This window comes from Adiantum capillus-veneris, chromosome 4, assembly GCF_014529385.1.
Source record: "Adiantum capillus-veneris isolate H3 chromosome 4, ASM1452938v2, whole genome shotgun sequence".
Taxonomy (NCBI): domain Eukaryota; kingdom Viridiplantae; phylum Streptophyta; class Polypodiopsida; order Polypodiales; family Pteridaceae; genus Adiantum; species Adiantum capillus-veneris.
The window spans coordinates 26,453,233-26,468,324 of NC_140934.1; the positions used below are offsets into that span (position 1 = coordinate 26,453,233).

A 15,092-nucleotide genomic window follows, 5' to 3' on the forward strand; every position below is an offset into this window, starting at 1 on the left:
ACGTCCAAAAACTCTCCAAAAATGATGATAATGTTTTTTTTCAAACTAAGGGTTTTGACTTAAAAACTTAGGACCCTTTCCCACAGCCATTGGCCACTTTACAAGGCTCATAGGTTTTGAGTAGGCAATAGAGATGAACAAGCTAGATTACACTTCAAGAATCATTACTAGCAAAATTACAAGGCTTCTTTTGAAAAAAAGGATTGAATACCACAAAGTATGACGTATATCCGGGCTTTTAGGTGACAGTCCGTTGTATTTACCAAACAGGAACATTGCTCATGTATCTTGGTTTGCATTATCAAGTAAAATTTCTCTTATAATTTCATTATATCTTAGCCCTAAATAAGCTAGATTTTGAATATGTATACACATTTGTTTTTTCCAACACACGTGCTACTCTAGACATGACATTCTCATTCATGCTTTGCATATAAACATTTCCAATATGGGAAATTGCTCTTGTTTGAATAGGGCCTAAAAGCATCTAAGAGTGCTTTTTACCATCGTTTGCATTTTTCAATCCCTCACCCCATGCAGCTTTCTATGTACATCTAGTTGTGCACGCACGTAGGACGTATACATCAAAGTTGCTCTTTTCTATCATTGCAATAGCTTACCAGCTTAATGCATAGTGGAGGCATAGTGAGCGAGGTTTTCGTGCATGAGTCTCTCTCTCTCTCTCTCTCTCTCTCTCTCTCTCTCTCTCTGGACATAACACAACCTCTCCATACTTGTCTTCACTTTAATGCAAGGCTTTTGATACACATGGTTTTGAACCTTTGAGAGGGGTAAACATAGTGAGAGTCATGTTTTCACTCGATCGACCATGTGGGAGAACTCTCCATTAATGCAAAGGAAGACTTAACAACCAGATTAACCTCTTGAAAGTTCTAATCAAACCACAAACTTGTTTATCAATGAATTTTCTTTCAAGCGAGATTGAGCCTCATGAAGATCCGACCCTCACAATTACAAGGTCTCTACTTTCTTTCCCTATTTCTCTCGAATGATAGGCTTCTCAATTGTGATTAGAAATTTCACACCCCAATTTTCACAGTTAGCTTAGGAATTCACAATATGATAGCAAAAGCTTTTTTATTTGTACCTTGAAACAAACCTTGTGCCAACCGCTGGATTCTCTAATTCACAAATGTGGAGTCGTCAAGTCATGATGGAGAACATTTAAACCATGATTCTCAAACCTCGTCAAAGTCCAGGGGAGGGGGGCCGCCAATCTGGGCCGTCCATTTACTGGCGATTAAATCACGTAATATTTGCATACAACTGTTCGATGATTGACACATCAACAGAGGGAATAAAGTTTATTCTAAGCCAATGATTGGCGACGGCGCCAGTTTCATTGCGCAGAATTTGCTTGCACGTCGCTTTCGCTGCGCGGAATTTGCCCCCATCGCTTTCGCTATGCAGAATCTGCTCCCATGTCGCTTTCACGCTCGCTACTTGGCCCCCCTCGCCCTGGACATTTGAAGGCCAGGAAAGGACTGCTAGTGTCCTTTCCCATGAATAATGGCTCCCAGCATTGGCTCCCGGCTCCCCGCCAATCGCGAGCTGGTCGCCATTATTCATGGGAAAGGACACTAGCAGTCCTTTCCCTACACCATAATTTCCAAGCAATAAACATAAAAAAGTTGCTACACAAATTAAGACCCGGCCGATTAGTTAATAAGATAGTGGTTGCAATGGGATTTCATTTCAAAGACGTTTGCTCATGTGCTTTTCTCATGATAATACTTGAACCTTGATATAAACCTATGGTCCACCACTGGATTCCATACTACAAATAAAATTCGAGTTTATAGAAATGGCCTTATTCCCCTATAAATGGACACAGGTACTCGGTTTGACCTACTCTAAGTAATGTCAAACCCTTAATTATCATGTAATTGAAACAAAGCCACCTTGATTACCTTAGTAGGGCGATGCAATCTTGTACCATGGACAATGTGTACATGCAAATAATGATCACACCTTCTCTCATTTATCCTTAGATTTTATCTTTAAGATGTCTCAAAATAACTACACCCCTTGACTATCTCTTTCAAAGTGCAAAAAGGTATGGTAACTTTCTATTTTCAAACCAGTTTCGAATTACATCTCGACGATATTTGATAGGAATGTATATACCATATACATAATAAAAATACAATGCAGTAGTCAACCTTACTGTATTCCACAACCCTCTGGCTTTGAGGTACAATTATTTTGGCATTGTAATGACGGTCAAATTTTTCACTAGATTCCTCGTGCATTTCAATTAGTCGTTCCCTACTTCACAATCAAGCCAAGTATGTCAACCATTATAATTTTTCTCGAGTATTCAGCTGAAGAACTTCTCATAAGCACAGAGAAACCCTTTCTTTAAAGTGTGTGCATGTACAGAAGCCACCAGTGGCACAATCATATGGGTTCTGATTAATATCGTGCTGTAGCTTCTTACTTCTCCCATGAAGAGAAACCTTCTGTTTACAAACGTTCGCAGAAACCCCCACTTTGAAGCGACTTCAGAACTGGCTCCTAGTTAGATCCAATATGACCTTCTTCAATGCATACACTTCTTCAATCTTTTCTTGCAGCTGTTTCTTGAGGGACTCTACCTCTTCAGCATGGTCGCAACAAGAACGTGGGGTTTTCTGATCAACAAGCTCAGCATCCTCAGATACTTTCCTCCTCTTTGAAGATACAAAACCATTATCTTCAGATACCGATGTCAAAGCAGTCTCAGCTTTGGAATCACCCTCCTTTTGTACAATATCATAAGAAGACATCTTCCTCACCCGCACAAGTATTCTCTGAGCTTTTTTCTTTTTTGATTGGACGGTGACCATAACTGTCTTCTGTGGTCTACCAAAGGAGTCCTACACAAGTGATAAAGGCCGTTACATATCCACAAACCTATAAAACCAGAACATGCCTGTATATACCTCTCCAACTGGTCCTAAGAAGGCACAAACTTCTTGAGAATAACCATACATCCTACAAACATAGACAAGCATGTACACAGCACATAATGAAAATACCTCTCCCACCGGTCCCTTCAATCGCTCAAACGTCTTGTTGGCATCATCAATATTTCGAAAGACGGCATAAGTAGTCCCATACTTGACGTTGGACCAAGATATGTCCTGTAAGTGACAAGGAACCATTGCTCGCTTAAATCGAGGTAACTATAACCACCCTAAAGGAAAGGCATTGCTAGGAATTACATCTAAGTCACACGGACAATCATGTGGAATAAGCTTCTGTAAGTCGTGCACAGAAACAGGCGGAGGAATGCCATGAAAGTAGAGTTTGCAAAGTTGGCCTTCATCGAGCTGGATAAAGAACAAAAACCTTTGTGAGAAAAGCAAGGTTCCAATACAAGATAAGGTCGTGCTAAACTCACACCATTTTCGCTGGTATGTCGATAGAGCCTTCGATACCATGCTTCAGTACATGATGGACAATTCTCATTGGAATTGTTGCGTCAATTACACAGTCGTGAGGCTTGCCATCTTCCCTAAACTCATAACCTAGAATTGCCTGTAAAAATACCCAGAAGTAGAGACTCATGGAAGTTAGAACAAGGTTTCACCAAAACAACCCTAGAAACCAATTTTGTAAATAATATACATGTATTGTAACATATCGACGAATAGAACACACACAAAAGATGTTACCTCAATAGGACATACAAAAGAAAAATGATATATGCCAAATACAAAGTTTGTACTTCCGAAGAAGGGAACTTAAAGTCGAAGGGGAAAAGCCTTATCAAGTAAACTTGCATTTGAAAGATCTCCACAATCAATATTCCCAGTTATCTGTAAACCTTTAGCTTGAAGTTACGGTAGTCCAAAAATCTGCAAACTTTGCTGATATTTGTGAGGAGGGAAACCCAGATTCACATTTAAGGAACAGTTTTTATCTCCATCACTCTTGTATAAATGACACCTTCATAAAGGCCCATTTTCTAGTCAGACAGCGATGACTGGCATCCATGGAATGGAAGGGCAAAAAGACAGACAGTGAGACAACCCAAACCTTTCTAAAGGCCTGTTTTCAAGTTACCCCCATAATTGAATGGCATCTTCAAGGACCCCTATAGACGTCCTCCAATGACTTGTTTCCTATGGAACGGGTGGGTAAAGAGACAAAAAGTGAGACATTGCAAACTTTCAGTTTATTACAGCCACAATCCAAGATTCAAACTCTGTTATGTGCACGGGCAACAATTGATTGCAGCATACAAACCACACAAAAGGAACATTAAATCCCAACCTCAACATGTCAGATGGGTCTTGACATCAATCAGCATGAAGCAAGCCCATGTGCAATTCAACATCAGCCACAAAATTCCTTGCATAAATATAGATGAAGAAAATCTCTCACAGCATCCAACCTTGATGAACCTGGGATCATGCCTAAATACACCATTTTAAAATTAACAAACTCAACTTACCCACCACAAGAACATATGACAATCAGCTCCATCATGTTCAGTATCAACTACATCTCTGACTAACATAATCACTGCAGTGTAATGGAAGCGTAACTATGAGTTACCCATCTCCACACACCAAACACATATTTTAGGAAAAAACACTGTTTTATATACCTGACATATGCGGTGAATGAAGTCATTGCATGTACCTGACATATGCGGTGAATGAAGTCATTGTGAGTCATACAAGAATACTTAAAACAGTGAAGAGCCTCAAGTGGGTCATCACTATTGTCATCCATTTTTTGAAAATCGTAGAATGATTGTTGGAGAGAAACACGAAAATAAGCCCCATATGGATACACATACATGAATCCACAGGCACGCATTATTATTTTATCTGGGTATGTTGTGCCTCATAAGATGTAGAGCAACTTCATCCATCATGGCGCCTAGCACTAAGATAACACGAGTTGCTTCAATGCCCACGTAGTTAAGGATGCAGAAAGCAATTCAACTACCACAAGACCATGACACAAATGTAGTCTTTGCAATTTTAAAATGTGAATGTTCTCTGCTTTAATCTAAAGCATAAATGCGAAATTGGTAAAATATTATGTGCATGTCCTCTCCTTTAACTTAAAGCATCCACCTCAGATGAATCTGGAACATGCCTAGCTCTGAGTAAATATATCCATGTCACACCTTGCAAGAACTGAACACATGCCTAGCTCAGAGTAAATATATCCACGTCAAAGAAGCTCACACCTTGCAAAGACTGTTCAGTCCCGCATTGTAGCAATCAGGTTTGTTGCGGAATTGAAATAAAAATGATGTATCTATTAATCTTGGGTGATCAATCTTCAAGGCTGCATTCATGAGAAGAAAGCATTACAGAGGTTTTATGTAACTAACAATATCAAATCAAACTGGAAAGTCAGTATGATACCTTTCAAGTCGTTATGCAAACTGTGACCCACCAAAATTGTATCTGAATTGAGCAGCTTCAGCACAGCTGTCTAAAAGCTTCAAGGTAAGAAACTAATCAAACTTGCAATAACTTTGGTTAAAGAACTTCTTAATCATCCTCACCCACAGTCATGTTATCATGTGAAAAATTACAACAAGGAGCCCTCTATGGCAGTGGGGTTAAAACAGATGTTCAAAACCTCACCTTTTCAAAGAGCAAGGCACTCACCAGAAAGACAACCACAGCTATAAACATCAATATTTACACAGAAGAACTCGAGGGATTGTAATTTGTGTGTGAAGTAGATGAGTATACTGCAATAGTGTATCTGTATAGCATACTTCTTCAGATGCTAGCTAGTGTCACAAACACTAAGTATATTAGGTCTAGACAAGATCGTTCTCTCAAAACTTGGAGAAATAAAATGAATATGGAGTGACGAGCGCGCGGCGATGTGTGCAAGTGAAAGAGCACGCGAGGAAGTGCAGTGTGTGTGCGGAGAGGGGAGGCGAAGGCCAGCAGGAGAGGAAGCGCAAGCAGAAGAGAGAGGACTCACGTTTTTGTTTTCCCAATTTTATTATAAGTGACCTTTAAAAAATGTGTCCAGGTTCAATATGAACCTGGACAAAGTATAAAAATGTACAAAAAGGGGTTATTTAGGCCTTTAACCCAACAACCTCCCACTTAAAGGCATAAATGGCGCCTTTAAGCTACTTGACTCCCACCATCTCTATGCATAGATGATGTTGTGCTTTGGGTAAGCACTTAGTGAGAGCATCGGCTGGATTTTGTGATGTATGGACCTTAACCAATGTAATAAGGCCATCCTCAAGCACTTCTCGTATGAAGTGATACCGCACATCAATATGCTTTGTGCATGCATGAAACATGGCGTTCTTTGCCAGACATATAGCACTATGGCTATCACAACCAAGCATAGGTGCCTTGGCAGGCAAGCCAAACTCACTGCATAGGCGTGCTAACCAAATAGCTTCTTTGGAAGCCTCAGTGGCTGAAATATATTCAGCCTCTGCAGTAGACAATGCAACAATCTTTTGCAATCTAGAACACCATGAGACAGCACCTCCCGCAAGAGTAAAGACATAGCCACTAGTGGATTTCCGTGTATCCACATCACCAGCCATGTCACAGTCACAAAATCCCTTCAACTCCATTGGTCCTTTACCATAGCAGAGGCATTTGTTTTTAGTCCCTTTCAAGTACCTCATAATGGACTTCACTGCATCCCAATGCAACCTGCCTGGATTAGCCATAAATCGGCTCACAACTCCCACTGCATGGGCTATGTTAGGCCTAGTAGCAACCATAGCATACATAAGTGAACCACAAGCTGAAGCATAAGGCATTTGCATGTCATTGGCTTCTTCCTTTGACTTGGGACAATCATCCTTGGAGTTTTAACATATGGTTGTAATGGCACACCAAGAGGCTTTGCTTCTACCATGTTAAATCTGTCCAGCACCTTTTGAATGTACTTTTCTTGCGACAAATACAATAGGCGCTTGTCTCTTTGCCGTGCAACATGCACTCCAAGTATGTGTTCAGCTGCCCCAAGGTCTTTCATTGAAAACCCAGATTTCAGCTGCCTTTTAAGAGCATCAACAGTGCTTCTTTTCTTTGCAGCTATCAACATATCCTACATAGAGCACAAGAATGATCGGGATGCCATCCTCATCACGTTTGGTATACAAACAATGGTTTGCATGACTTCTTTTGTAACCATGTTTAAGCATGAAGCGATCAAACTTCTTGTACCACTGTCTACATGATTGTTTCAGCCCATACAAGCTTCTATTGAGCATACATACCAAATGTTCCTTGCCAGGGATGACAAAACCCTCGGGTTGTAAAGCTCTTCTTCCACATCACCATGCAAGAAAGCGGTATGTACATCCATTTGGCCCATTTCCAAATCAAGAGCAACCACAATGGCAAACAATACACGCAAAGTGGTCATCTTCACAACAGGAGAGAACACTTCCTGAAAGTCTATGCCCTTGGTTTGAACATATCCCTTTGCCACAAGCCTTGCCTTATACGTGGGTTTTGCATCAACCGTTTCGATATTATACACCCATTTGTTAGGAATAGCCTTCCTTCCTTTGGACAATTCAACCAAATCCCAAGTATAATTAGCATGCAAAGCTTTAATCTCTTCCTGCATAGCAAGCTCCCACTTGTCGCTATGCTCACACATCTTTGCCTCTTTATACGTAAGAGGCTCTCCCTCATCTGTCAACATAATGTAATGCAAAGAAGGGTCAGATCGACTCACAGGCCGTCTTTGACGAGTAGACCGCCTCACCCAATGATCCACATTATCCGACAATGGGTTTACATCAAGTGGCACGACAAAATCATCGACAATGGGCTGTTGTACATCATTTTCAGCACCATTTTCAGCATTGTTTCTTGGCTGCAAATGCCCTTTAGGAGCCTCAATTTGCTGTCCAACATCATCTGGCTCAAACACCACTGGATCATCTACATTTTCAGCCATTTGTGGTGCATCCTGAGGGTCAAAAATAGGCCTAACAGGTGGCTGGTCATGCTGAAATTTCACCCTTTTATGGTCATGCTTTGAGGCACAATTGTTTTGAAGCAGCCTTGTTTCATTAAAAACAACATCCCAGCTGCGTACAACCCTTTTGAGCTGAGGTAACCAAATCCTGTAACCCATTTCGCCTTCTTCACCATATCCCATGAAGAGGCCTTTAATGGACTTAGCATCTAGTTTACTCCTCAACTCAGGTCTAACATGCACAAAAGCTTCGCAACCAAAAATGCATAAGTGATCATATGAAGCAAGCTTGCCAGACCAAACCTCTTCAGGGATGTCACCTTTCAAAGACATGTGAGGGGATCGATTGCATATATGCACTGTAGTTTTCAAAGCTTCTCCCCAAAATCCATGAGAGATTAGCTGCATCTCACCCTCTCACAAAGTGTCCTATTGAATCTTTCAGCCACACCATTAAAAGAGGGGCTGTATGGTACAGTAAGCTCCCTCTTAATGCCCAAATTTTCACAAAACTTGTTAAATTCAGCACTTGTGTACTCCCCCCCATTGTCTGTACGCAAGCATTTTAGCTTTCTACATGTTTGGGTGGTCACAAATGCATGAAATCTCTTAAACGCAGCAAAGGCTTCATCCTTAGACTTAAGCAAATAAACCCAAATTTTCCTAGAATGATCATCAACAAAGGAGACAAAATAATATGCACCACCCATACACTTAGTAGGCATGCTACATACATCGGAATGTACAAGATCAAGCACACAAGATTTACGAGAGACACCAGAGTAATAAGAACACTTTACTTGCTTGCCATATTGACATTCATTACAAAAGTCAAGCTTTGTGCCTTTAGCATCAAGCTTGTTCAAAATACAAAGCTTAGAAAGGCCCTTTTGGCTCATATGGCCAAGCCTCTTGTGCCACAACTCCATGTGAGAGTTAATTTCAACCAATGCAATAAACTTGCCCAACACGGCCTTTCCATGCATGCAATAAAGTGTCCCTTTCTTTGTGCCCTTTACAATCAGCCTTGAGCCTTTGGTCATTTTCCATGATCCTCTCTCAAACAAGATGCTGTAACCATGCATATCTATCTGACCAACAGAAAGCAGACTCTTCTTGATTCCCGGCACATATCTAACATCATGCAAGACAAGCTCATTTGTTCCATCTATGAAGAGATGCACAGTGCCAATACCCTCAATGGAACATGCATGATTGTTTCCAAGGTATACATGGCCACGCTTGCCTACATCAAAAGTAGAGAAACACTCCTTGATAGGAGTCACATGCAATGAAGCACCGGAATCAACAATCCAAGTCTGGGACAATGCATCATTGACAATCAACAAAGCATCAACAAGGGTCACTCTTGGTGATCTGCATGTCCTGTGTATGAACATTTAGAGAGATCATAGTCATAAGCATCATCATCTGACAAAGTGGCACACAAGATGTCTTCTACATCTGACAGCTCCTCAATCACAACACTATAAGCCACATTGGCCTTCTCTTTGCCCTTTGAGCTAACGTGTGCATCTGCCTTGACTTCCTTCTTCTCTTTCTTTTTGTCTTTGCCATTCTTTTTTCTTTCTAACTCAGCTTTATAGTACCTGCAATCGGGTTTCTTGTGACCTTTCCTGCCACATTGATAGCAAGTCACATCACCCTTGCCTTTGCTTGCATCTCCCCTTTCTTTACTCTTACTCTTACTCCTTTGTGTATAAGCATTCTTCTTTTCTGTCCTGCCTCTAACCATCTTGGCAGAGCTGCCTCCCTCTCCACTTGCTTTCCTCCTGATTTCTTCATTCAAGATAGAACCTCTAACACCATCAAAGGTCAAATTGGGGTTATTGGACAACGAAACCACCAAAGTTTCCCATGACTCAGGTAAGGTCATAAGCAAGAAGATAGCTTTTAGCTTATCATCAAAAGGGGGCAACCCAGAATCCTGTAACTGCGACAAAGTACCTACGAATAATGACAAGTGCTCTGCCGCGCTCTTGGACTCATCTAGTTGCATGCCAACAAGTTTTCGCATCAAGTGCACCTGGTTGACAGGCGTTGTATTTTCATACATTCCCTTTAACTTCTACCACACATCAAAAGCAATCGTGAGACCTTTCACATCAATGACGGTCTCATCCGTCATGGCCATTTTAATGTATGTAACGGCCTTCCTGTTCATGCTAACCCATGCTTCATCCGTCATATTCTGTGGCTTCACCTGTTCAAGTGCCCCTTCGCAATCCTTAAGAAATAGGATTCCTTGAATCCCATCTTTCCAAAGATCAAAACCTGTACCATCGAACCTCCTAATCTCGAAGAGGTTCTTCACATCCGAAGAAGATGAGGCCATAGATGCACGAAATAAGAGGAATAATACGCTGAATTTTTTGGCAAAATGCACAAAAACCGGAGTATAGCCTCACTGAGATGTGCACTACAACCCCAAATGGTCACACGAGTAATTTGGGGCCTAAAATTGCGCTGGTTGATGACGTGGCAAGCTGTACAAATTTCCGTGATTTATGCTGGCAGCTCTTTGGCTTTACTTTTGGACCATATGCTTTTGGCGATGAGTTTGATATAGTATCGAACGCTCTAGACCAAGAGTGTCGTTGCGGGTTAGCGAAAGGTTTGTCCTTTTTGGGACTTTTAAGTTTGAAGGCTTTTCACTGTAATTGCTTTTTAGGCCAAGGGCCTTTAAATATGAGGTTAGGGCTCATTCTCTGGCATGCTTCCTAGAGAAGGTGCAGAGTCTGGAGTACCGGCTTGTACTGTGTTGATGCAATATAAAGAAATACCGAAAGAGACGCCAAGGTTTGGGGCCAATACTCTCTGGGGTGGAATTCTGTCACTCCGTGTCGCGTGTTCTCTCTCTCTCAATTCAGTTGTTACTGAAGTGCTAAAAGTTTGTTTCAGTCTATTCTTTTCTATTGGCACGTGGTACCCGTCTTGTGACACGCGCTGAAAACGCAGATGTTGAAATCTACGTTTTCTGGGCTGGATCTGCAAACTTCGCGGGATCTGCCCGGCTAACGCCAGGTCAGATCTGTTGTCATGCTGTGGAATCTCCTAACGATAGGGCTGATCTGTTGTTGTGATGTGGCTGGGGCTGATCTGTTGTTGTGATGTGGCTGGGGCTGATCTGTTGTTCTTGTTGCAAAAACGCTAGGTCCTTGTTGTGGTCTTGCTGTCGCCGACTGATCTTCACTGCAAAAACGCCAGGGGGTTGCTCTTACTGAAAAATGCTAGGCCTTGCTGGAGTCTGCTAAGAAGTTGCATGTTGAACCAAAGTTCCTGCTACCTCTTCTGCCAGAATTGCTAGCACTAGGGTTTTCTTATGTACATGCTTAGTGGATTTGCCCTACCCAGTTTCCAACAAAAGTCACTTAAAAATAATAAGTGAAAAATGTCAAAAATAGGGAATATAGATCTATGCATTGTAAAAATGCTCCTGATGCGTTCTGATGGAATCTGATGATCATGTTGTGTGCAACCAAGGGATATGCATCTAATCTAAGTGTCTGGACATACACGGTCTGCGAACAGACTCACAAAAATGCCAGATCACTTCCTATTCTAGACTTGACTGACTGAACTGAACCCATGTCATAGAGTAGCTTGTCCACGTACACATAGGGTTAGATGTGTCACGTGACATCCTCTCCTTTTCAAAGTGAGGTACTAGTACCAAACTATATGGCGTCAAGGGAGATCGCCAACAGGGTCTGGAATCCTGGAAAGGACTTTTCGCCGGCCCTCTCTGATGCGTGGGTCATGCGATACTTGAACGTCATAAAGGTCTGCAACGCTTGCTTCTTTGGGCCGCGCCGAAAGCGACACAAAATCATTTGTGGCTCTTTCAAGGCTTCAACTTCGTCCATAGTCATACGTCTACCTTCGTCAAGAATCTCAAAGGATGAAAATTCCTGAAACCACTTCCAACACAAAAAAATAAAAATACCCATTCCATCTAAAGTGACTGGAACAAAACTATTCTTTCAAAAAAATTGTGCATGCAATGCAAATGAACATACAGACGGAGTGTCAAACCGTTCATCAAACACACGCAAACAATGAAATCAAAACTTGCCTTTCTGATCTAAATCTATCAACTACGGCAAAACACAATGGAAATGCCGACGCTTCAAGCTCAATCCTTCGGATACTGTGTCATGCCAAGAAAGAGACATGGAATGTGAATTCCTTGAATGCAAACATTTCATCTCTTATGAGTAATCCGCATACATCCGTGCTCATTCATGAGTGAATTGTGCTCATCGTACAATATGTCATACCTAGGAAAAGAGATCACATAAGGACGGTAACTAAAATACAGGAAACGATCACGAATGAAACACTCAAACAATGTGTAAGGTGCAGCGGAAGTGAATGTTGAACTTTGCTCAAGATGAGTGCTCCGAACTGTGCTCAAGGTTCCTTTTACTTAGAGCCTTCCGTTCCTTTAGTGAGAGAGTGCAAATGATCACAAACAAAGTGAATGACACTGTGAATGAAGGTGCTGAGACTGAGAGATAGAGAGAGAGGAATACGACACCAGGCAAGTTGTCAAACCCTCCTCCAAGGGCCCCACTCTTTATGGCGAGAGCAGTCTACTTATGATTGCACAAATCTCTACAATGCTTGGACTTGCCGACAATGTCGACGACGAGACGGACTGAAATCTGAAAATGCTAAGGGCTGAAATCTGCAAATCTTTATCTGCTGAATTCTAACTCTATGTCAATGACGACAATGCAATGACGACGCGCTGCAAACGCAGATGCTGAAATCTGCGTTTTCCGGGCCGAAACTGCAAACTTCGCGGGACCTGACCGTGCGGCAAGGATTTGTTGCTGGAGGTGAGATCTGCGAGGTTCGAGACTTCTTCGGCGGTAATTGACTGTTGAAAACTGAAAACAATGGTTCTAGGGCTGAATCTGTTGCAAAGATCTGCAAAAACGCTAGGGCTGAAAATCTTCCTACGATGGGAATTTGCTAACGCTGGGGCTGATCTATTGTGGTTCTGTCGCCAGGCTGATGCAAATGCAAAAACGCTCGCTGATCTGGGTTCTTGTCCAAAAAACGCTAGCTCTTCTGCTGTGGTGCAAAAATGCTAGAGATCTTGGGGTCCTGCTGAGAAGTTGCCTGTGAGCAAGTACTTCTGCTGACTCTTCTGCCAAAAAGTGCTAGCGCTAGGTTTCTATTTATACAACTTAGCAAAATTTCCCTACCTACCAACAAAAGTCACTCAAAAATAATAAGTGAAAAATGTCAAAAATAAGAAAAATAGGTCTATGCACTGTAAAAATGCTCCTGATGGGTTCTGATGGAAATATGATGGTCATGATGTGTGCAACCAGAGGATATGTATCTAATTTAAGTGTCTGGACATGCACGGTCTATGAACAAACTCACAAAAGTGCCAGATCACTTCCTATTCTAGACTGACTTAACTGAATTGAATCCTGGTCATGTTGTAGCTTGTCCACGGACACATAGGGTTGGATGTGTCACGTGACATCCCCTCCTTTTTAAAGTGAAGTACTGATACCGAATTGTATAGCGTCGAGGGAGATCGCCAATAACATCCGGAATCATGGAAAGGACTCTTCGTCGGCCCACTCTGATGTGTGGGTTGTGCGATACTTGAACTTCATAAAGGTCTGCAAAGTCTTCTTCTTTGGCCCGCACCGAAAGCGACACAAAGTCGTCTTCAATGCTTCCACTTCGTCTATAGTCATGCATCTACCTTCTTCAAGAATCTTTGAGGCTGAAAATTCCTGAAACCACTTCCAACACAAAAACATGAACATACCCATTCCATGTAAAGTGACTAGAAAAATACTACTCTTCTACAGAACCTATGTATGCAATGTAGATGAACATAGAGACAGAGTGTCAAACCGTTCATCAAACACACGCAAACAATGAGATCGAATCTTTACTTTCTGATCTAAATCAAGCAATTGTGGCAAACCAATGCCGATGTTTGATGCTCAATCCTTCTTGAGCTCTTTCCACGATTGTGTCGTGCCAAGGAAGAGATATGGAATGGGAATTCCTTGAATACAAACATTTCAGCTTTTCATGAATAATCCGCATACATTCGTGCTCATTCATGAGTGAATCGTGCTCAACGTACAATATGTCATGCCTATGAAAAGGGATCGCATAAGGATGATGACTAAAATATAGAAAAGCATCACGAATGAAACACTCGAACAATGCGTGCTGACTAATCATTCGAACACATAATACTTCCTATGGGGGTTCTTGAGACCTAGGCTCGAGGGCCAAGATCGGTTCTTCGTGATTGATCGAATCTTCCTGTGGGGGTTCTGTGGACCTCGACTCGAGAGCCAAGATCGGTTCTTCGTGATTGATCGAATCTGCAATGAGGTTAGCTTCACGAGAGAAAGTATCAACTAACACATCATCCTTGTGAACAATCTTCATGCAAATCATCATGCTTGTGAGAAATCACATCTTGATCCTCATGCGTGTCATTGTCATTCAAATCATCATGCTTATCATAATCATGTGAATCATGTGTGTCATGCTTGGAACAAGAAGAGACTGAGAGTCTCCTTTTCCCGTATTTCTCGCATCTGTGTTTGCACTTAAGAAAAGAGTCGCAACAATGCGGCTTTCCTTTCGTTGTGCTCACGCTCTATGGTTGTCATTCTTTCTTCGTTTTCACTGGCTATGGTTGCCATTCTTTCTTCGTGTTCGCGGGCCATTTCTGCATTTCTTTCTTCGTGTTCGTGCTCCATTTCGACTCTTCTTTCTTTGTGCTTGCGATCTATTTCTGTTTTTCTTTTTGCTCTGCTTTCTTCGCATTCTAACTTCCTGTCCATAAACAACTGCTTCAACTCCTCCATAGGAGTTAGTACAAACCTTGGCGTAGATGGGGCAGGGGAAGGGTCGGAAAAACCTCTTGGTGGGGAAGACTCTTCTTCGCCTCTCTCATGCTCATCACCTCCAAGTGTTCCACTTCAAGTGATGACCATCCACTGAAGTCGTGGGTTCTTAAGTTCACGAGGAACTTGGGTTCTTGTGGGTCTTGGGTCTTGGGTCTTAGGTTCTTGAGGGTCTTGAGGTTCTTGAGGTTCTTGTTTGGCTTGCAATCT

The 15,092-nt window shown here is 41.9% G+C and overlaps 1 protein-coding gene across 1 annotated transcript in view; it reads right to left on the bottom strand.

Annotated features, from left to right (window-relative positions):
- Positions 1–2,078: 2,078 nt before the first annotated feature.
- Positions 2,079–15,092, bottom strand: part of LOC147458889 (small RNA degrading nuclease 1-like) — a 39,646-nt gene continuing 26,632 nt past the window's right edge. Inside the window, exons 8-13 of the mRNA XM_086510304.1 lie at positions 5,394–5,463; positions 5,213–5,313; positions 3,409–3,543; positions 3,228–3,335; positions 3,042–3,146; positions 2,079–2,879 (exon numbers count right to left, since the gene is read on the bottom strand). Coding sequence (XP_086366430.1) covers positions 2,526–2,879; positions 3,042–3,146; positions 3,228–3,335; positions 3,409–3,543; positions 5,213–5,313; positions 5,394–5,463 — 873 coding nt within the window. The 3' untranslated portion in view covers positions 2,079–2,525. The remainder of the gene's footprint in view (positions 2,880–3,041; positions 3,147–3,227; positions 3,336–3,408; positions 3,544–5,212; positions 5,314–5,393; positions 5,464–15,092) is intronic.